The 22,833-nt window shown below is 40.4% G+C and overlaps 1 protein-coding gene across 1 annotated transcript in view; it reads left to right on the top strand.

Annotated features, from left to right (window-relative positions):
• prrc2c (proline-rich coiled-coil 2C) overlaps window positions 1-22,833 on the top strand; it is a 37,520-nt gene that overhangs the window by 4,357 nt on the left and 10,330 nt on the right. Inside the window, 24 exon segments of the mRNA XM_042335521.1 lie at window positions 1,674-1,848; window positions 2,471-2,648; window positions 3,042-3,181; window positions 3,432-3,566; window positions 3,845-4,071; window positions 5,149-5,225; window positions 6,736-6,851; window positions 6,927-7,014; window positions 7,549-7,705; window positions 8,106-8,195; window positions 8,389-9,027; window positions 9,029-9,152; window positions 9,674-9,855; window positions 10,395-10,704; window positions 10,864-11,077; window positions 12,466-14,700; window positions 15,918-16,129; window positions 16,374-16,528; window positions 17,134-17,506; window positions 17,951-18,036; window positions 18,417-18,668; window positions 19,098-19,343; window positions 19,477-19,569; window positions 20,294-20,395. Coding sequence (XP_042191455.1) covers window positions 1,734-1,848; window positions 2,471-2,648; window positions 3,042-3,181; window positions 3,432-3,566; window positions 3,845-4,071; window positions 5,149-5,225; window positions 6,736-6,851; window positions 6,927-7,014; window positions 7,549-7,705; window positions 8,106-8,195; window positions 8,389-9,027; window positions 9,029-9,152; window positions 9,674-9,855; window positions 10,395-10,704; window positions 10,864-11,077; window positions 12,466-14,700; window positions 15,918-16,129; window positions 16,374-16,528; window positions 17,134-17,506; window positions 17,951-18,036; window positions 18,417-18,668; window positions 19,098-19,343; window positions 19,477-19,569; window positions 20,294-20,395 — 6,546 coding nt within the window. The 5' untranslated portion in view covers window positions 1,674-1,733.

The raw sequence follows: 22,833 nt of genomic DNA, 5'->3' as shown, positions 1-22,833 counted from the left end.
GGTAAATCTAGTGGTAAATTTGATTCAAAAAAGCATAAATTTAAGATTGACCAGAAGGCAAAGATAGAGAAGGAGAATTCTCCCAGAGAGTTTTCTGTATGGAATGAATGACCTGCGGTGAGTTAATGAAAAGGTAATTTGACTTGGTGTTAGCTGATCTCGAACGGGGTTACATGAGGAGAGAATCGAGTTTAGCTATCATGCCTCCATGATTCATAGCATTGTTGGTGCACAGTGGTAGATCCATGAATGTCAGTTACAGTTATTAGCCTTGGTATGTGTAATTTATGTATAATATGCAATTTATGTGTTAACACAAAAGTGAACTGAAGTCGAGAAAAAACAGAAGCAATTTGGTTGCTGATGTTGCATAGTGGATACACACTACATTAAAACTTCCAGACCTGTCATTTTCTTTTCTTGATAAAATGTCCCAGCACCAACCAATTTTATGGATCACAGTTCTTGGCAAAGATTGCTTACTGAAACAGAACATTTGTCCAGCTTATCTTCAACCACAAACTGCCTGATTGATGTTTCAAAGTACTGAAATATTCTTTTGAAATGCATGTTTTACGTAGTTTTGTGTGCTATGTAAAGGTTTTTAAGGAATCTTTGGACAAATTGTAAAGCAAGCTTAAATTGTGTATTCTTAATGCATGCTGCTAGTTTATCAAGCAGCCAGTGCAAGTCTTGGTGTAACAAAATCCTCATCGTCCTCATTGCGTTTTTTTCTGGTGCAGAATTGAGCAATGCTAATGATTAGAAAGCATTCATGTTTGAAATGCCCAAACTGCCTTTGGAATGCTGTGCCCCACTCCACTGTTGTTGAGCTGTGAAATAGCACATAAGATAGCAGTAAGAACCAATATGTATCTGCCTAATACATTTATAACAATGGGATGAGAAATAAAATAGCTTGGATATTCTCAGCGGCATTGCCTCGAAGTAGGTTTCCAATCCAAAAGTAATTTCACATGTTAGCACTAGGATCAAATGTTCCAGGGATGTATTGCATCATAATTTGCGCTATGAACAATGATATGTAGTTAGCATATTTAGAGCCTGTAAGGTTTTGTCAAATAGATTTTGCATTTATAATACTTAAATTTGATACACGACCTTTAAGGTCAGTCTGTAATAGTACTCATTATATATAAATGTGAAGGAAATGGATGCAGTAGTCTGAAATTGTACACAGTCATGTTTTGGGAGTTTGTATGTACTGATATTATCTAGGATGAAATGCTATTTACAGATGGTGTGTAAAGTCTCAAACTAGCCCCTTCTTGTACTATAGTACTTTGTAATGAATTTCTGAATACTCTTGTCTTCACTTTCATAAGTGTTTGTGTCTACTATCAAAGTGGTTTGCTCACCAAATATTTTTCAGTATTTGAAACAGCTAAGCATAACTGACTGGAAAATACAGACGTGGTACCAAATTACAACTATTTCAAATAAAAAAAATTGTACTTGCATTTGGTGCGGTTTTTCAAATCAGGGTGTCATGTGCTTCTTTTCCTGTACTACGCATAATTAAAACACAGTTAGTAGAATCCAGCTTTATTTTTTTTCTCATTTGTAATCGATTTAGTTTCATTTGCAGTTCGTTTTTAAAGCCGCAAAAGGCTGAACTGTCTGGTAATTTCAAACTCTGTGTTATGTTTCAGAAGAAGGCTAATTCTGAGGCGAGAGCCAGGCGTTACCAGACTCGATGAATTTCCATCGAAATGTCAGAGAGGTCAGGCCAGAGCACAAAAGCAAAGGACGGCAAAACCAAGTATGCAACACTCAGCCTGTTTAATACATACAAGGGGAAGTCAATCGAAACACAAAAAAATACAGGTGAGTCCAATGTATATTTTTGTTTCAATAAAATATTTCTCCATTTACTGAGTTCATTCCAATGGGTAGATAGGCTGGTGACTTGTTCGAGTTGGATTGTGATCGGTCAATGATGTGGGTTATCACAATCCTTGTGGGTGTTAATGCTGCATATATACCTACAAAATGAATGGTTATTCAGTTAGCTGCTAAAGGAGTACTTTTCTGAAAATTACAATTATGCCTGGCTCAAAGTACATTAAATAAGGTGCATGAATATCTGATTTCATGTTTACTTGAATATTTTCATATTTCCTTCTTTGGCTTTGCTATTTGTATTAATGTAAAACTAAAAGCTCAATGTACCAGAATTATTTTTTGAGACCCGACCCGAGTTCAGTTAATACCAGTGCAAATAAATTTCAAGTGATAGTTATTGAGTTTCTCTTGTCTCAGTCCCATTGTAGATGTAGAAAGCTACTATTGGGCCTTGAGTAGCTTTGACATTTGGCTTAATGGATTAATAACTAATCATGGCTTTAATGTTTGTTTCTGTTTAATGTGCATGGCTTGACTGGTGAGGGACTCTGAATGTTTAGTGTTTTTCTCGTTTCCCATCTGAATTTGGTTGTTGTATACATAGTTGCAGCACGCCATGGATTGCAGAGTCTGGGGAAAGTGGCTAGCTCACGGCGCATGCCACCACCTGCTAACCTCCCTAGTCTCAAAGCAGAGAACAAAGGCAACGATCCCAATGTGAATATTGTACCAAAGGATGGATCAGGATGGGTCACTAAACCAGAACAGCCTGAAGAAGAGAGGTGCAAATTACTTGCATTTTCATAGTTTCATTCATGTATTAAGCATATACGCTATGGAAATTAACCATTAAGTACACTTATGACCACTTTAAAAAATATTTTCTGTTTTGTAATCTGCAAAATCTTTAAAAATATTACATAAAAAAGTATGCAATTACAGAACATGCTATAGCCAAGCATAGTGTCGAGTGCACATACCATCTTGTCCTGTAATTCTCTAAAGTAAGAAAAGGTAGAGGTAGCAAAACCTGCTTACTGTATCTAACCAAAAAAATTCTAGGTTTTGTTAAAAAAAAGTATTGTACTTTTATGGAATAGATTGACTGCTGTCTGCCTGTTGCTTGTTTGTATGATTTAATGTACAAGAAACATGTATTGACATTCTGATTTTAGCAATAGTACCACAGCACCCCCTGAGCAGGAATCGCAGCAGCCCATTTCAGTAGCCCCAGTTCCAACCGCACAGGAAGAAGTGATCACAGCTGTGAAATCCTGGGCCCAGACCAATAACCAGCACAGTGGTCAAGAAGATGGTAAGCATCTGAAAACCCAAATGAGTCAATTGCTGATTTAGATTATTGCGTGCTTAATTTGTAAATTCCACCCTTTGGAACTCCATCCCACAGTTCCTTTGGGGGGGGGGGGGGGGGTGGAGGAATGCTTCAATCTGCTTGAAAGCTATGTTAGAGGAGATTACATCTGGAAACTCTTGCATCCACTCACTATTTCAGTTTAAAAGAATTAATGCAGGGATGTAAAATCTCATTTGTTTTAATATTTCAGGAATTCAGGGCTTAAATACCCATTTCCAGCATGAATTTCCTACCCTGCAGGCAGCTGGGGATCAGGAAAAAGTTGTGAAGGATAAAGACTTGCCTGATGAAGCATCTGGTCCTGGACTGACCTTGCGCCCACAAAGTAAGTTTCTACAGTATTTCTTTATCTTAGTTGCTTTTGTATTGAAGGTGTGCCTTGCATACTGAATGTTCAATTAATAAAGTAGTTGGAATATTGATGGTTTGTAAACTGAATCTGCATATTGATGTATAGACATGCGGCATTTGTTCATAGAATGGTACCCAAGGGGAATCTCTATTGTGAGAGCAGGTGAGAAGATTGAAGGAATAAGTGTACTGTTTGAAAGTGTTAAAGTGTGGAATTAAAAATCAATCGTTTTTTTCTGTTTATGCAAACAGTTGTTTGTTGGCGAGATGGTGGAGGGAAGCCTGGAGAACCTGAAGTAGACGGTAAACCCTCCAGCTCCGAAGGTGGAGCCACTGCTGCAGCAGAACAGAATGATACTTGTAAGGGACCTGATGGACGAGACAAGATTGTTTCTGTGCCTCTAACTAAGATGAACGGACAGAAGATTATCACAATTCCGCTTTGTACACCACAGATCAGAGGAATATTGCCATCCTTCGTAAGCAATAATCTTGTGTTTTTGGATAATGTAGTAGAGCTTCAATCGGTGTGTGGATTGTAGAAGGTAGAAGTAAAGTTGGTTTGGTGGAGTGTAGTAGTGTAAAATGTGTTGCGTTTCTTCTGATATATGCCAGGAAGGGGAGAAATGATGATCTTTTCTGAGTAATAACAATTTAATGGAAAGGGATATATTATCTTTAACCAGAAAACATTTGTGTTGGATATAAATGCCAAACTGGTTATCCATTTGAGGACTTGTACTTTAATATGTGCCTTTATAAAATCTTCCCACCCTAAGATTAACAGGACTTTCTTTTTGTTCAGTCAGATTTTTAAATTACTAAAACACAAAACACTTATTTGAGACCTTGCCAATGTCTCAGCATTACAGAATTTTTATTAGCCATCAATTGTTAGAATGCCATTTTGGACTATATCATGAAGGATGAATTAGATGCTTATATTTTGCCATCCTGTGCACATCATCCATACACATCCATCCTAGCTTTGCTGGTTCTGCACTACATGGAGTATTACATACAATTCTCATCATCATCACTGCAGTAACAACATCTTTGTACTGTTGGGGATACAATGAAGTGTAGCTAGATTCATGAAGTGGTGTTTAGCTTGGTTGTAATGCCCCATATGATCACGCTGACTAGACCTGTACACCAAAAATGGAGAATTAGGTACGATATTACCTTAAAGAAGATCCAAACTGTTTGAAGTAACTGTATCTAGAGAACTTTGTACTTGGCAAGATGTGGGTAGTGGATAATTAATGCATTGTGCTCTCATTTTCTGAGCATAGCTGACTGCCAGGTAAGAAAGTTGGGGTCACAAAATTGCAATAATTCAAATTTAATCAGAAACCATGTTTAAATCCTAACTCAGAATCATAGTCTAAAGGGGTTTATTTTGTCATAATATTCTAGAAGTTATAAGAATGATTAAAAGAAAGGTTGTACATTGACGTTTTGTTTGACTTGTACCTTCAAATGTTTGTTGCAAGATACGTTGATCGTTCATACTACTGCATACATTTATTGCTATTTTTTCTGTGAATTTTCAGCTGAGTTATCCACAAATAAGATTGCAATTTCCTCAAGTGCAAGGACATCGTCTGCAATTTCCTGCACCAAATATTAAGTAAGTGCAAGTCTTGAATGCTTATAATGGTCAAGTTATGTTCCACAATTATTCAGATGTCTGCCTGAGGCAACCTTTCTTGTTTTTGAAGGATTCAATTTAGATCGTTCAGATTTTTTTGCTCCAATTTCCCACCCAATCTTTTTCCTCTTCTTTCCTCTTGTGAAAGTGTTTTCCCTCCATATTCTTTCTTCAGCATTTCAAGTCCGTAGACACTCAACCATCTTCTGACACCTTGCCAGATTGGCCATATTTCATTTGTGAGTCATGATAGTGAGGTCTTATTTTTTTTAAATTGCACAAGGATTTGTAAGTAGTACAATCTTCAAGTGATCTTAAATTTGGCTCGGAATGTGTCATCATGGGGTCCGCCAGGGGCAGTGCAGAAGTTGAAACTGTGATTGGTGTCTGAACAACAACATTACATTTGTATAGCGCCTTTCACATTAGGAGTACGTGCCAAGGCGCTGGACAGTCAGGGATCCGCACCGGAACTGGTGGTTGGGATCAGGAGGGGTGGAGGGTAGGGATAGGAGGATGACCGAAGGCACAGTTGACGAGGTGGGTTTTCAAGGAGGCAAGGGAGGGGACAAGGCAAAGAAACTGGGATGGAGTTCCAGAGGGTGGGGGCAGAGAGGCTGAAGACCTGCCTGGAGTGGGCAAGGCGGGGGACGTGAAGCAAGCTGGAGCCTGCTGAGCAAAGGGAGTGAGCAGGTTGGTATAGGATTGGTATAGGAGCAGAAAGGAGGTCACAGAGGTAGGGAGGAACAAAGTTTCAGAGAGACTTATCTGGTTAGTTGCCAGATTCACTGTTTGCAAATTTGTATGTTGGAAATTAGTCTAAGCTTTCTGATTGCTGACTGAACCTCTTGATTCTACCCTCCATGTCTTCACCAGTGCATATTCAGTAGGTTTTGCTGGAGACTGATCAGGAGTGGTATCCCTGATTTTTTTCTCTCTCCCTCTCGCTTCTCTACCCTCCCACAAAATCTGGAGCTCTGCGGCTAAATTTAGTGCTGCCAGTACCACCCTGTTAAGATTAACTAACTTTGTAAAGTTCAAACCTGGGTCTTTCCTAGACAATATGGCACAGGAACTTGTCCAAAGCCACCATGATTTGCAAGTTGATATTTTAATCGTTTCTCTGATTTTTCACATGCCTAATCGCTGATCTCAATTGCGTTTAAGCAACTCAAGTCTTTCTCAATTGCCTTTTCAAGATGTCAATCCAGCGCCTTGGGACGTCCTCCTGGTGTGAAAAGCACTATATAAATATAACTTTGCTGTTGTTGAATCACTTATGTAGCTCGGCGCTTTTCTGAATTTTTAAAAATCTTTTACTGTGTTTTTTCACGCTGATCTAGTGCATTCGATATCCTCATGGATTTATTTGGATAATACTACATCTAAATTTTAGACACTGCTCATTAATTGTATTTTCTTCCAAATAAACAAGAATTTTTCATAAACCGTTTTTTCCATTTTTTTTCCCCCCTCTCAAACTGGCTAGGCAAAGTGGAAGGCCACAACTTCAATCTTGCCCTGATGAGCGACCCTCCATTATTAAGCCGAATGAACTGAAGGAGCTTGATATCCTGGACACAGAGAATGATGATGGCTGGGCAGGTAAAATGGAGAAATTGTTTGTTGGTTTGCAATAGAGGTCTTAAGCAATGGTTTAAAATTGTATTTGTGTTTTAGGAGCCCAGTCGGAAGTGGATTACACAGAAAAGCTAAATTTCAGTGATGATGAGGAGTCAGGCATATCAAAGGAGAGAGATGAGAGCTGGTATGGTTTATTGTTTTTCTCAGTTTATTTTCAACTGCTAAAAAGATAACATTTTTACTCTTCTCACATCACCCCCGATCTTCTTTGTCATTTGTCTTACTCTCTGGTCAGTGTTGCTCATCATCTGATTGCCAAAAGGCACATGGAAATACCAGAGGAGATTTTCTCTTTTTTTCATTCCCCCATTGAGTTAGGGAGCTTGATATCCTTGTTTTTATTTTAAATGTAAATTAGCTGTCTGGTTTGCATGAGATTCACAAAGCCTATTGTTGTGGATTTTGCTGGCAAAAACTACAGGCAACGGAAATACAGAAGTGTGGAGCCTGTCAGTCAGTTTCTAGCACTACTAGATCAAAAGGTCTACAGCCTGGAATACCACAGTCCTCAAGGATAAAAAGGGTGTAGTAGAGGGAGAAAGTGTTTTTTAATGGAATAGATGTGCTGCAGGTGTATTGTAGTCATTTTGTCGTAGTTTGTGTTGGGAAGTAATGTAATTTGGAGAGAGGGATTTACTATTTTTCTTTGTTTGGGCAGTGATGACCCTGACAAAATCACCAAAACTGAGCATTTTAAGTCAAAACATCCAGAGAACGCTGATGGACGAAAAGAAGATGAATGTCCCAGCGCAACAGCAGACTCTGCTCCAAAGTCACCAAATGGCAGGAGCTCAGTCAACCGAATGGATCGACAGGTTAGTTCACAACTTTTCACCTGATTGAGATACCTCTGTGTAGGACAGCTAGAACTTGCATTATGTGTAAAATAATTTACATAAAAACATTTCAAAGTGCTTAAAATGGGTGAGCTGTATACTGAAAATGTGTGAGGTGTACACTGAAGAGGTAGTGGGGCCCTCGTTTAATATGCAAATGTGAGGAAGTCAGACTGGAAATACTTTCAATATTTTTAGAATAAGAATTGTCCATTAGATATATTGGATGGCTTTATTTGTTATGAAGTGTGTAATAGCCAACCATCATCCCAATTTTTGTTTTGTCTTTATCTTTTGTATCCAGAATGTTTGTTTAATTTGCAAAGTAATGTGGATTATGAAATTTAGAATAATAACTTTTTTTAAAACCCCATGACAGGAAATCGGACTGACCCCACCACCTGCTGCCATACAGGAGTCACGTGCACCAATTCTTTCTGCTGCTGCTGTTCAGAAATCGGTTTTGCAGGTAACGTTGACTTAATGGTTGATGTAACAAAGTGACAGCTCAAGATGAGTAGCGTATATTTATTTTTTAATTGAGCACATGCTGTGCATCACTTGTGTAATAGTTCTGCTTGGGGAGATGTATGTGTGTGAATTTGAAGAACTTTGACCAGTAGCCTAAGTGACTCTTTTCACTTCATTTTTAAATTGCACAGGTGCATCCAAGTCGTCAGATCGGGCCTGGAAAACTTCCCATCCCCAAACCTGGATTGTCAGGTGAAGATGATGACACCTGGAGACAGAGGCGAAAACCTTCATCAACTGACATGTCGGCAGCCGTAGAAAGAGCCAGGAAACGCCGCGAAGAAGAAGAGCGGCGCATGGAGGAGCAAAGGCTGGCAGCCTGTGCTGAGAAACTCAAGAAACTTGACGAAAAATTTGCTATGGAAAAAGAAGCAAAACAAGAAAAGGAGAGGGAAAAAGAAAAGAAGGAACGGGAGGAAAAAGCTAAAGCAGAGGAAAAAGCTAAAGCAGAGGAAAAGGCTAAAGCAGAGGAAAAGGCTAAAGCAGAGGAAAAGGCTAAAGCAGAGGAAAAGGCTAAAGCAGAGGAAAAGGCTAAAGCAGAGAAAAGGCTAAAGCAGAAGAAAAGGCTAAACAAGAGGAGGAGAAGGCTAAACAAGAGGAGGAGAAGGCTAAACAAGAGGAGGAGAAGGCTAAACAAGAGGAGGAGAAGGCTAAACAAGAGGAGGAGAAGGCTAAACAAGAGGAGGAGAAGGCTAAACAAGAGGAGGAGAAGGCTAAACAAGAGGAGAAGGCTAAACAAGAGGAGGAGAAGGCTAACCAAGGGAGGAGAAGGCTAATCAAGGGGAGGAGAAGGCTAACCAAGAGGAGGACAAAGTCACAAAGGAGGTGTTTGAGGCTGAAGTTTCCAAAGACCACAATACTGAAATTGAGAGCAGCAGCATTAAAGATAATGCAGGTGTGCAATTTTTTTTAAAAAAAAATGAGTTGCATATTGGCCCTTTAGCTAGGATTTTGTCAGGGTTTGGACTTTGTTCCATTTCATGGAGTGTTTTGAGGTGTTCTTTGTGGAACACAGGAGAGAGAATAAGCAGGCTTTAGTTTTCCAGGATGAGGTTCCAGACTACCTGATATTTTATTGATTCTAGATGGGGGCTGTACATTACACATTCTGACTGGCATGAATCTGACAGATATTTTATCTGCATGTTTGTTGAGGGTACACTCTTGGCCAATTTTTTTTTGCTTTTCAGTGTAACACTCGCAAGCAAGGGGTTTCGTTGAATGGGCTTGTAAGGCCAGTTGTTTTTGTGGCTTCCCAAGCCAATTCTCCCAAATAGCTGAATGCAGTGTGTAGCCAGAATGTATGGATCAATGTGTCTTGTTTTGTTTGGAAACGGGTCTTTAAGCTTTTGTTCTAGCTACATCTTTGAGGTTTCTTTGCGAAAACTGAAAAATATTGAATTACTTTGTTGACAGATGATACTTCCCAGCCCATCCAGCCTATCAGTCAACCAGACACCACTAACAGTGAGAAGGAAATTTCTCAAAAAACAAATGATGCTGAGGGTGATTCAAGCTCCCAAACTCGACCTGCTGTTCCATCAGGATACTCAAAACAGTTTCAGAAATCGCTGCCCCCTCGATTCCAGCGACAGCAGGTAAAGAATAAGATGCCATTTTCTTGGCTGGGTACAGATTTCTGTTGAAGGTGGGATTTTCTGCCATCTATGATTTTTGTTTAGAGTATGGCTGGTCTGTCAGAAATGAATCAGTATTTGGGAGGACTGCTGAACTGCTTGGCTCAAGAACTGGAGTACTGAGACTGCCATAGAGCATTGTCTCAATTCTAACATTCCCTTGCCAACCCCCCACCCCAAAGTGGGTAGTAATTTGGTCATGTAGTGTACCTGACATATGAGAAAACAAACCCTTCATCATGCTTAAGTCTTCAAACTCAGTTCCATGCATCCTACCTACATACATCCTACCTAAAGAAAAATAATAATTTGGTCACTCAATCCACAACTGTTTCTGGGACACTGCTTTGCGCAATTGGCTGCCGCATTTCGCCCACAAATATACATTCAATTCACTTTACAGTATATTCTGTGAAGCGCTTTGTGACATCTCAAAGACGTGAAAAGCGCTATATCAAATGCAAGGATTATTATACTATAATGATGATTTTGTTTTTCAGGAGCAAATGATGAAGCAACATCAGTGGCAACAGCAACCAGGAGTCCATCAGCAGCAAACACAATCCCAGACTCAGTCACAATCCCAAACCCAAGCTCAGCCACAGGCTCAGCCACAGGCCCATTCACAGCCTCAGCCTTCTGGAGCACCACCACAGCACAGGCCTTTGTATCAGACTCCCCTAGGCCCACCTCATCCTCAACACTTGGCTTCCATGGGATTTGATCCACGTTGGATTATGATGCAGCCTTACATGGATCCACGTATGATGTCTGGAAGGCCACCTATAGACATGGCACCAATGCACCCTGGTTAGTAAATAGCGGACAGCTGTTAACTACAAATTGGTGCATTACATATTGGGATTTGTGGTTTGATATCCTGCTACTGTATTTCAGCAGCTTGTTTTCAATCCAAACCCCCGATAAATATTTGTTTTGAAAAGTTCCAGCTTTGTTTTATGTTTATAGGTATGATGCCAACAAAACAACTGATAAGAAGAGATCAGATTGACACCTCCAGTTCTGGATCAGAATCATTGGACCATCATTCACGGACAGGCAGGGATCACCCTCTCCAGGCGACAGAGCCTCGATTAGTATGGGGCTCAGATCCCTATCCTCGCACAGAGCCACGATCAGTTGCTACCCCTCCATCAATGGCCGAAGAATCAAAAGACTGGAGGTAGGTTTGCAATAACTCCTGGAAGTTAGAATTCTTGAAGCGTGTTTAGTTTGGTAAGTCTGCAGCATGAGCTTCACTGATGGTTCAGAGAATAGACATCCAGTTGAGGCCTGAGCCATACGTGCTAGCAGGTTGGAAGTTCAGTGGTGATCAGAAATGCAATTTTTCTTTTAATGGAATGCAACTCCTATTTTCTTCACTTTATATCATTTTCTAATCTCCCTTGACCGTCGTCACCTGTGGTCAAGTGGGCTGACGCAGAAATCTGCTTTTAGACCTAACACTTGCTGCTCTGAGAATCGGCAGTGCCTAGAAGCATATTTTCCTTATGAAGAAGCTTTTGTTTTCCACTCAATTAAGGTGTTAAACCAAGGTCCTACCTGCCCGTTCAAGTAGTTAAAAGATCCAATGAGAGTATTTGAGNAAAAAATTCTCCTGATGCGCTGGCCAGCAAACTCCAGATTGGTCATACAACGTTTGCTGTGCAAAATGTGTTTGCTAACCAAAGCAGTCATTGTTTAAACGGTCATTTAAACATTTGTCTCATTAATGTAAAATGCTTTTGAGATGTTTTGGGGTGCTATAAACTACATGTTATTTCTCTTCTGAGATCAGTAATTTGTGTTATAGGTGGATTTGTTATGATCTCATGTTAATAATAACACTTGCATTTGATATAACACTTCTCATGTCTTCTAGACGTCTCAAAGCGCTTCACAGAATAGACTGTAAAGTGAATTGACTGTACATTTGTGGGCGAAATGTGGCAGCCAATTACACACAACAGTGTCCCACAAACAGTGATCAATTTATTANTTTTTTTTCTTGAGGGATTATTATCAGGCTTGTCGAGTAAGGAAACTTGTCCAAGGTTTCACCCTGCTTAATCCTGATGGGTTAGTTGAATGACCTAATAAGATAATATACTCCTCCTATTTGGTCACCTTTACGCTTGCCTTGATTACAAAAGCCGTCCAATTTAGAAGGGATAGTTTTATATGGTGTGAAAATATCTTGATATCCACAGGTCTTAAAAGGACTATGTTCTTTGTAATTTCCTATCGTATCAACCTGGACATCATTTAATACATGGAGAATTCTAGAATGAAGAAGGAATATTCTAAATTTTACGGGAAATTTATTTTTTTCATTCAAATTTTTATGTGTAGAAACTAATGTAAACTTTGTTTTTGAAATGAAAATTGTAATGGTTTCACAAACGTGGCACTGCCACATAGTGACATTGTGCACTGGTGTTTCAGTAGTTGTTAAAGATCCAATGAGAGTGATTGAGAACAGAATTTTTCCCATTGTCCTGGCCAACAAACCACGGATAAATTGGTCATATATCTATCAGACATCTATAGGTTTTATTTGTACTTTTCTAGGTCAGGATTGCAGAGGGAGCAAGAGAGAAAGGTTTATCCCACCGAACAGAAGCCACTATCACAGCGCTTGAACCAGGAGTTCTTAAGAGACAAGGGAGATGAAGAGAAAGGAAAATTCACAAAAAAATTAGTGGAGGAAATGCGCCCTGTTCAAACTGAGAAAGTAACCGAGACTGTGAATGTGGAGGTTCTGGATAAGAGTGCAATTGGTAGCTCCCGAGAGGAGCTAGCAATACAAGGAGAAACAAGAACAGTTTTAAAGAAAAACCTCTCTCATGGATCAAACCAATCCCACGGGATGAACCATTCACTGAAGCTCGAGGACCAGAAAGGTGATTTTTTGCCAATTGTTACAAAAATGCAGAACAGGTACACTGAGCCAAAAGAGCAGCACGAGAAACCTGACGAAAAATCAAAGAAAGAAAGTAAACAATCAGAGGGGCTGAGGAATGATAAGCCACTCAGGAAAGAATCCAAATCAGACACCCGTTGGGGTCCCAGAGCAGGTTTCAATAGGAGGGATGACGGTGGTAATAGGCCAATAAGACGCTCTGGTCCAATCAAAAAGCCGGTGCTGAGGGATATGAAGGAAGAACGTGAACAAAGGAAAGAAAAGGAGGAGGAAAAATATTCTATTCCAGGCAAGGGTAATAAAACTGGAAAAGTGGAAAAGAAAGAACTCGCTCAGCCAGTCAATAAAATAAGCAATAAAATTGAGCCTGAAAAATCTGCTCCAGATGGTCACATGTCATTGACTAAAAAAGTGCCCCAGGATTTGAAACAGACTACAGATAAAACCGAGCCATCTCCGCAAGCTACACCTGCAAGCAAGCCTGTAAGCAATCAGACTGCTCCAGTTCAAGCACCAAAAGATGAGAAGCAAGAGAAGCCACAGCCTAAGAATCAGATCTCAGAAAAGCACCGATTTGAAACACGACCTGCTATCAGGAAAGATTATAGCTTACCACCACGTAACTACCGCAGAGACCCCCGGGAGCGTGACTGGTTGCCCGATCAGGGATATAGAGGAAGAGGACGTGGAGAATTTTATTCCCGAGGACGCAGCTTTAGAGGTTCCTATAATGGTCGTGGGCGAGGAGGAAGGGGTCGCAGTCGAGAATACCCTCGTTATAGGGAGTCGAGACCAAGGCCTGAGCAAGTCTCCAATGTACCTTCATTCAGGCAAAGGGAAGAGAGTGAAACTCGTAGTGAAAGCTCTGATTTTGAAGAGGTTCCTAAACGCCGTAGACAGCATGGATCTGAAACTGACTCTGAGAGTGAAGCCCATGAAAGTGCAAGTGACACCTTCTCAGACAAAGAAAACGCAAACAAAGGAAAGCGTCTTAAGAAAGAGGAAAGGCCAGAAAGTAAAAACATTCAAAGGTCTTTCAGATCTGAAAGCAGCTCTAAGGTGGAGGTCAGATCTGCAGATAAGGTGCCTTTGAAAGAGGATGAGCCAAAGCCCAAACCTGGCTTTCTTCCCAGAGGTGAACCATCAAGACGTGGTAGAGGGGGAATGTTTAGAGGTAGCAATAGAGGAGGTGGTGGAGGGCGTGGTGCTTCACGATCTGCACAGCTGAGGAAGCCAGGACCTTATTATTCACCATGGCCTCCTCGATCCGACACCTTCAAAAGAGAAGATGGGGAAGCAAAGAAACCAGACCGCAATGAATCGCTTCCTTTAGATCGGAGGCCATTTAGACCCGAGCGTAAATTTGACCATAGCAGAGAACGACTTAGGAAGCAAAGACCCACACGACCACCAAGACAGGATAAACCACCAAGATTCCGTCGTTTGAAAGAGAGAGAGGCTGCTGCTAAAGTGAACGAGACCACTGTAAACGTTGTGACAAATGCAACCCCTAGTATTAGTGTGCAGGAACATACAGCCACTGCCTTAGATGTAGCTGGAAGCAAGTCGCCAGACTTGTCCAATCAAAACTCTTCAGATCAAGCTAATGAAGAATGGGAGACTGCTTCTGAAAGCAGTGACTTCACTGAGAGACGAGACCGAGATGAAAAGAAAACCGCTGTCAATTTGCAGGCACCAACAAAGTCTGGGGAAAGTGGTCTCCTTCCAAAGCGGGAGACTGCAAAGAGAAGTTTTTCCAGCCAGCGTCCAGGGACAGATCGACAGAATCGTAGAGGCAACAGTGGACCAGCAAAACCAAACAGAAATTTTTCTGGGAGCAAGAATGAAAGGCGCGGTGGGATGTCAAAGCCTGGTAAAAGAAGGTATGTAAACAATTTGTTTTCTAATTGGTCATTTTATGATTTTATTTTAAAAGCCACATTGGGAACCAATGTGTAATGAAGATGTGCACTATGAATGCTTATGAATACATTTGTTTGGAATTACATGAAGAAAATGCTGTGTTGAAACTAAACTGAGCATTGTAACTTAATATTTTAGGAAGCTGTTTGATTTTATTTTAAAAACCGACAAAGCTTTGTTTAGATGATACCAACAATTGCAGTAGTTGAGATTCTAGCGTTTCACAAGAGTTAATATTTTAAGACGTGGCGTTATCTGTTCATACTCTTGATGAGTTTCATCAGTTTTAAGCTGCACAGCTATTGGAGCTGCTGTTCTGCATCAAGCTCTTGTGTCATGGTGAGGAATGAAATTGACTTTCCCAAATCAAATGTTCTGCCCTTAATGGGAGAGCTGCTTCTTGTTCTCTGAACAGTTAGCAAAGCATTGTCTTGGCATTCACCTATACAGAACTTGGCCAGCAACCAGGGAATAGCAGAACCAAAGAAATATTCCAAAATAGCTGGGCAGTTTAAGCTCGGGTCTAAATGGCCTCCGATCTAAAGAAAGCGATTCATTGCGGTCTGGTTTCTTTGCTTCCCCATCTTCTCTTTTGAAGGTGTCGGATCGAGGAGGCCATGGTGAATAATAAGATCCTGGCTTCCTCAGCTGTGCAGATCGTGAAGCACTGGCAATCTGCACGTCAACATTGCCTCTCCAGCTCCATTAACTTTCTGAATAACAGGGAAGAGTTCAGTTTTACACAACATTGTGATGTGTATGGGGTTTTAATTGCAGCAGAACTCAGATCAGTAAACCTGTTTACTGAAGCCATCACTTGTGAAGGGAGAGGTGCTTTTAGACAATGGTGGGAAGCCATCTACACTGCACCATGAGCCTCATGTGAGCATTTTGGAATCTGATCATAGTTCTTAAAATCTTTTTGAAATCTTTCAATGTGGATTCAGTTTGCTGCCAGTAACACGCGCACATTGAAGACATTGGCAGATGATCAAAATGACAACACATTTACAGGCAGTTTAAGATTGAGATTTGTGCAACAATTCACCTGCCCATTTCACGTGTAGGCCGTGCTTGTGTAATGTTATTGAACGTGCACTGTTGTAAGTTTACTGGGGCACTGAACTGTCTTCCATTTAGAAAATGGTGGTCAGTTTCTTGTGTTTATATGATGTAGGCATTTTGAAGACCGAACAGCAGCATTGACTGGTTTTGATCCCACCACCAGTAACACGACTCACCACCCAGAAGAAGGCAGCGGTGTGGGTGCAGCCCAGAAGTACCCAAAGGATGCAGCCAGCAAGAAAAGGGAAGAGGCCAAATTGGCTGCGAAGAAACCGAAAGAAAAGGCCGATGCTCTGTCACAGTTTGACCTGAATAACTATGCCAGTGAGTACCTTCTCTTCCCTTGGTGCTGTGTTCATTTCCTCCCTCATTATGTGATGCCTCATCTTCAATATGTTGAGTTTTTGCAGTTGAATCTTTTATGTGAATGTGGATAATTTGTTCCTTTGCACAGCAGATTCTTAGTCTGGGGTGAAAAATCTCTGTTCGGTCCCTATAATGTGAAGTAAACCCTGATGCAACTGTAGTACAAAATGATTCCTGATGTGATTTGAATTTGGCGCCCTAGGTGTGGTGATCATTGATGACCACCCAGAAGTGACAACGGTTGAAGACACACAACATAACACGACTGATGATGGATTCACAGAAGTGGTGTCAAAGAAACAACAGAAGCGCCTACAGGATGAAGAACGCAGAAAAAAAGAGGAACAAGTTGTACAGGTAAAGAGGCCATTGGTCTGGATTCACCTTCTTTCAGTAGCTTTCTTTGAAATTTACAAGTTTGAAATATGTCTCGCGGACGAGAATGCTACCAGCTAAAATGATACCGAGCTGCAGGATTATTCTGATGCTGTCGTGATTTGTCCCCAAATACACAGTCAATCCACTTGACAATATATTCTGTTATCATTGAAAGTCAAATCGAAATCGATGCTGCAAAATGTCTCGTTACAAGCCATTCAATACACAAGTGTTCAATATACAAACAGTTTAGTATTCATAAAAGTATTTTAAGTTCTGTGTCCAGCAGTATTGTTCTTTGACACACAAGATTAAAGTTCAATGAGAGATGTTTCTTGTATCTCATTTTGAGGGAGTTATCAGATTAAAAATTATACAATTTTGAATGTCTCTGAAACATTGATTTTTAAACTTGGGGGCTATTCTATTTTAAAGTTATCAAAAGAAAATGTGTCATCTCACACCCAACATCTTTAGATTGTTTAAGAGTGTAAATGAAGCGTCTTCCATCTAGTATTTGTGTACATTCAATAAAAGGCAATGTGTGATCCTGTATTTGTCATTTCTGTTCTTTATTCCTGCAGAACTGGAGCAAGAAGAATGTGAATGAGAAGGGGAGAGGTCAGAATTCTAAACTCCCTCCACGATTTGCAAAGAAGCAGCAAGCAGCCCAACAGGCCCAAGCTCAGGCTCAAGCTCCGACTGCAGCTTCAGTCCAGCCACAAGCTCAGCCCCAACTGCAGGCTCTAGCTCTAACTCCAGCTGCATCTCAGCCTTCAGTACCGACATCAGTCCAGCAGCAGGTGCAGGGAGGGAGCAGTCCTCCAGAAAATGCTTCCGAGTATCCAGTCTCTGGAAAGGCACTGCTCCCGACTCCGGCACATAGTGCAGTGGAGACAGAGCTGTGGGAAAACAAATCGAGTTCTTCTGCTGCCCTTTCTGACGGCACCAAAAAACGTTAGTGTGAATTTTATTCATTTTATAAAAGTTCAGTCACTGATAGGGGAAAGTGGGCTATTTTCTATGTGGATAATAGTAGCACTTTGTTGCTTCATCAAATTTACTTCATCTTCCCATGATAAGTAGCAAAGTTCCTACTTTTCTGACAGATTGATTGTGACTGCACTTGCCTTCTCTAAAAATGGGTATGGGCTAGTCTCACAAATGTTGCATTTGAATTGGTACTGTCCTACATCCACCACCTCACTTCGCATTATGCTAAGATATTGAGGCTTGCTTGCAATACTCTTATCTTTATATATCCACTACCTTCTGCATTTGACCATGCATTTTCAAAACAGAAATCGCACTTTGTTTTAAATAGTTTACTGTTGTTAAATTGTGATTAAATTGTTCAAATTAACATTAACATTTGGACGGTTTTCATGTTTTCTTTTGCAGTGGGACCAATTAGTCCTCCCCAGCCTCCATCAGTCAGTGCATGGAACAAGCCTTTGACTTCTTTTGGATCCACCCCATCACCTGAGGTATGTCAAGATAACGTGTAAATGTGTTCAAAAAACATTTGAATGCATAGTTAATGCTGAGATCTATTTGGGAATGATCTATTGCTCTCTGGTGATTGAAAAATAAATGAAATTGCTGTAATTCTTGTACGATTTCTCCTATATTGAGATGGGGTCTGCGTTGAGGTGGTGGTATAAATGAGGCAGCTAACGGAAAGGAGGTTTTTACTGAGAAAATATTGTTTTACAGGGCAGTAACACTAAATGTAGTATGTTTAAGGGCCCTTAAATGGGTATGGTACGCTGCCCTTTCACAATTGTTTTTGAAAACCAGCTGTGTGAATCTTAATCACTTCATGCCAGAGTTCACAGATTGCCTTTTGAAACTCCTTTATTTATAGGGATCCAAGCCCAATCAGGAAAGTGGAATTGAACTGGGAGCTGAATCTGGCCTGTCAGGTGCATCGAAAACTAGTGCCACTACTGCCAGTAGTAGCAGCAGCATTGTCACTGACACCACAACCACCATCACCACCACTACTATACCAGCAAGTGAGGTGATACCAGCTGAGAAGGCCACTGAGAATAAACTACCAGAACCAAAAGAACAGCGACAGAAACAACCTCGCGCCGGTCCAATCAAAGCTCAGAAAGTAAGTAGTTTTTTTTTTAAGTAGTTCAATTTCTGACTGAAAGGTGATCATAAGCCTGAGCTTGTCATATAAATTGTCTCCATTAGCCTTTCCATCTAAAATAAAGTTAAGCAGTTGGACATAGACATTGCTGCAAATTCCCAGATTTAAATATAATGAAAACGCATCACTAAGAGCACAGTTGGGATTTGTAATATGCATGTCCACAATTTGCTTAAACCTGGCTTGCATGCTCGTAGATTGCTTAATTTTAGTAACTGCACTACACAGCACATTTCTGATTTGCATGATATTGCCATTAGCTCAGCAGAGTAAGGCTTACATTTTATAATTGGGTAATTTCACAATGAAGATTATATTAATGGATAAAATTTGCACATTTACATATGTTTTTGAGTAGCCATTACTGATTATCCATTTTAATCCAAGCTTCCGGACTTGAGCCTAGTGGAGAGCAAAGAGCATAAACCTGGCCCCATTGGTAAGGAGAGATCACTGAAAAACCGAAAGGTCAAAGATGTCCAGCAAGGTGAAACGGAAGGAAAAGACAAGACTCCAGCTGCAACTGTCAGAAGCCCAGATTCTGTAGTAACGAAAGAAACTAAATCAGTGACGGAATTGAGTACTGAAGTAAAGACGATCCTCTCTGTGACAGCTCCAGAATTTTCTTCAAAGGTAATGTCAGAAATAAACTGAGTAACCAATAATTGAGTTCTGTGTACTGGAGATTCAATCGGTTTTAAAATAATGCGGTTGTTTAGATTTGGATTGAAAATCTCATCTAAATGGAGATGGATTTGTATTTTAGGAGACCGTAACTGACTACACAGCTCCTTCAACTTCACTCTCCGATCCTGTGTCAACAGGCAGTGGCAAAATAGATGATGCCCTGGTCGGCAATGTAAGTATGCCAACCCAAAATAATTTTATTTATTTCTGTTAGGTGAATCACCAATGACAAACTGCTTTTATAAACCGCTGGGCATTCTCTTTCCTTCATTTACCATAAAGTAATATACTTTATGGTCAAATAAATTCTGATTCTTAATCAGGAAATGCCATCATGTTTAGGTGGCATAGGCTTGTTTTATTGGTGTGGAGTATTTTACTTTACCAATTTTCTCCCTCCTTCCTCGTTTCCCCTTCCTTTTCCCCCCCCTCCACCAAGGCATTTGAATCCATTTTCCTTCTACTAGGTTCCGCAGCACCGGATGCCCTCCAATACTTTTGTCCAGGTGGCTGTTATTCATGTAAGAGCCTTAAAGGCAAGGGTCGGTCAAAATCTCCCTAATTAAGTCTCTGAGACTAATTTCAGCATTCCTACTGTGGCCCAGCTTAGCTCACTGTGCACATGCCAGGGATCGAAACCTGGAACCTTCAATGTCTGTGTGGCTCAGGTGCTTGTTGCATAACTGCCCTGAAGGAGCCTCTGCGTGGCATTTTTTTAGTGCAATATTTATCTTTACTAATGCAACCTCAGTGCAGTTTAAAATCATCCTACCCAATGTAATATATTATACATGTAATATATTAAATGTAAATATTAGTTCTTAGGATTTTTCTGAACGATTTTGGATACTGTAGCTATTCTAGTGAGAGTGTGATGTATGTTGCCTGCATTTCAGGTGCCCTTGCCCCACACCCTTCCCATCCCCAGGAGGGAGACTCTACAACAGAGCTCCAGCCTGACACCAGTCTCTCCCGCCACTGTCGACTTCACCCTCAAGGTATGTACTTGATCCCTCTATGGGGTATTTTGATGTGCGCAGAGAGCTGGGTGTGATGCATTTTATACATCGTTTTACCCTACATTTTGCCTTCCATCACCTATACCTAAATCTCCCATGACCATTAAACTTATCATAGACTGTATTAGTAGGAACTTCTTAATATATCTACTTAGCTGATGTATGTAATATGGCTACAGGCAGTGGAGAGCAGAAAACATTGCAACTGCACTTTACACACAAGGTAAATTTATTTTGTACACCTTTGAAACTTGAAGACTCCAAACTTCTGTTTCTAATTGTACAGTCCTGTTTGTCCTCTTGCTGCTGCTGCTTCATTATTGATGCTTTCCACATACCCTAGGTTTGTGGATTTCTCCCCCCCCCTCCACCTCAAAAAAAAAAAGTGACCGCCTCTTTTGAAGACCATTTCAACAGTGTGCTGTTGGGTGATACTCAGACTCCCACACTTCTTAATGGTCCTTGTTTTTCACCACATGGGTAAGAAACTAAAAGTGTGCTGTTATTTCTTTGTGCAGTTACCCTTTCTGTATCAGCACAGTTCTCAGTGTCACAGAAGCCCCTCAAAGGTTTTAAGCTTGGTATGTAAAGTATTTGAGGAGCTTCACTATCATGGGAGCAATATTTCCTTGATGCAAAATACTTCAAAATTTAAAATCTGCCTTGGGCTTTCTTACTGTACAAACGGATTGCATTGGTTGCTGCGAATACTTTAGGAAACTGAGAGATGTCCTGTGCCATCTAGCCACTCCGAAGTCAGAGGAAGTCAGGCCAACCTCAACCTGGTACATTCAGTGCTTAGAAACTGCTCCAAAAGATGAAGCAAGAAGCTTTCACATTAAGTGACAAAAAAATCACTACAGGCGGCAAAAATAAAATACTAGATGTGTTCGTTGAGCAAATGGAGGAACTGCTTGATGGTTACGCAAGTGGCACAAAAATGCTTTTGAGTTACTTTGAGAATGGATCAATGGATAGCAACGACAACCAGGGCAACTTTGTAATAGCCTGTAGACCAGTCAGAAACCGCAGTAGCATTGGTCTGCTCAGATCTCCATACCAAGATTCCCATTGACTGCATTCAGGACCACGACCATGAATCTGCCACTGCTGTGTACCTCTACCTGTTGTAGAATGGCCCATCCATCCAACACCACCATGGGAACAGATTGCTAAAATTGCTAGAGGATCCTATTAATTTCATGGAGATTTCACAGCATTGATCACTCAACTCTGTTGTTCCAGTTTTTAGCAACTGAGAGCAGCTTGCTGTCTCTTGACAGTGAAATCTGTCCTTCGGATGAGACGTTAAATTAATGTCCCATCTGCCTGTTCAGGTGGATGTTTGAGATCCCACAGCATTTGAAAAGATGCTAGTTTCTTCCGACGTCTTGGCTAACAATCTCTGAAATAAAAATAGTCATTCACTTCATGGCTGTTTGTGGCACATTGCTGTGCACAAATTGGCTGCTGCCTTCATCTACAAATACACTTTATGTTACAATGTCAAATATCAAACCGAAGTATACAAGTCTGATCATTTTTTTAATGGTCTCAAACTGTCTTTCATGCATTAACACGAAGCATTGCCTACCAAATCTTGCTGCTCATAGGAGAGTTATCACTCCTCATTCAGTTCTTCACCCAGCTGATGGTTTGGCTATTGACTTGGAATGGCATTTGAAAACTGTTAGCAATGTTAGATGCATTTATTGAAGCTGGCAAAATTAGCATACATTGTAATATACGATCTGAAGTGAAGAAAGTTGTTCAATAGCAGAGGTTTTATCTTGAAATGTTGATCTTTTCTCCTGGGTGATCACTTTTACAAAACTTGTATCACTTGGGTTCTCTGGGAGAACATTGTTTAGTTTTGAGACCTCTGAAAGGAATTTGGATACTTCCAAATGTGAGCTCTTGTCACTAACTTATCTTGGAAGACTGCTCTTTTGAGACCTGTCATTTCTCTTCATTCGGTGGCTGAGATCCATTCACTGGTAGTTCACCATTCTTATCTCTGTGATTTTGAGACCCTTCTGGTCTTTTCCTTGAAGTAAGTCCATACTGGTGGTTACTATTCCTTCATTTTATTTACTGTGGAGATGCTCTGTGAGGCATTAGTATTCTATCGAAAAAGCTAAAATATGAAAGCCTCAAGTCCGTGGAACAAAGGTTAATAATCTAAGCAATAATGAGCAAAATATCTGTCGAGTAGAATGTTTTGGAACATCAACTGGTTCATTAATTCATTGAATAATTTCACAGACATGTCTTCGGCAGCACTAAAGCAGCATTATGTCATTTTTCTTTAGAAATTTACAGGAAGTCAATTTTGTGGGTATCTTATTGATTCATTTTTGATAAAGCCCAGTATAGATGATCCCAAGTAGCCATTTCTTCATGACTGTTGCCAGTTT

This window comes from Callorhinchus milii, unplaced genomic scaffold (genome assembly GCF_018977255.1).
Source record: "Callorhinchus milii isolate IMCB2004 unplaced genomic scaffold, IMCB_Cmil_1.0 Scaffold5, whole genome shotgun sequence".
Lineage (NCBI taxonomy): Eukaryota > Metazoa > Chordata > Chondrichthyes > Chimaeriformes > Callorhinchidae > Callorhinchus > Callorhinchus milii.
Note: the sequence above shows the minus strand (reverse complement) of the source record. Positions and strands in the feature narration are given on the sequence as shown.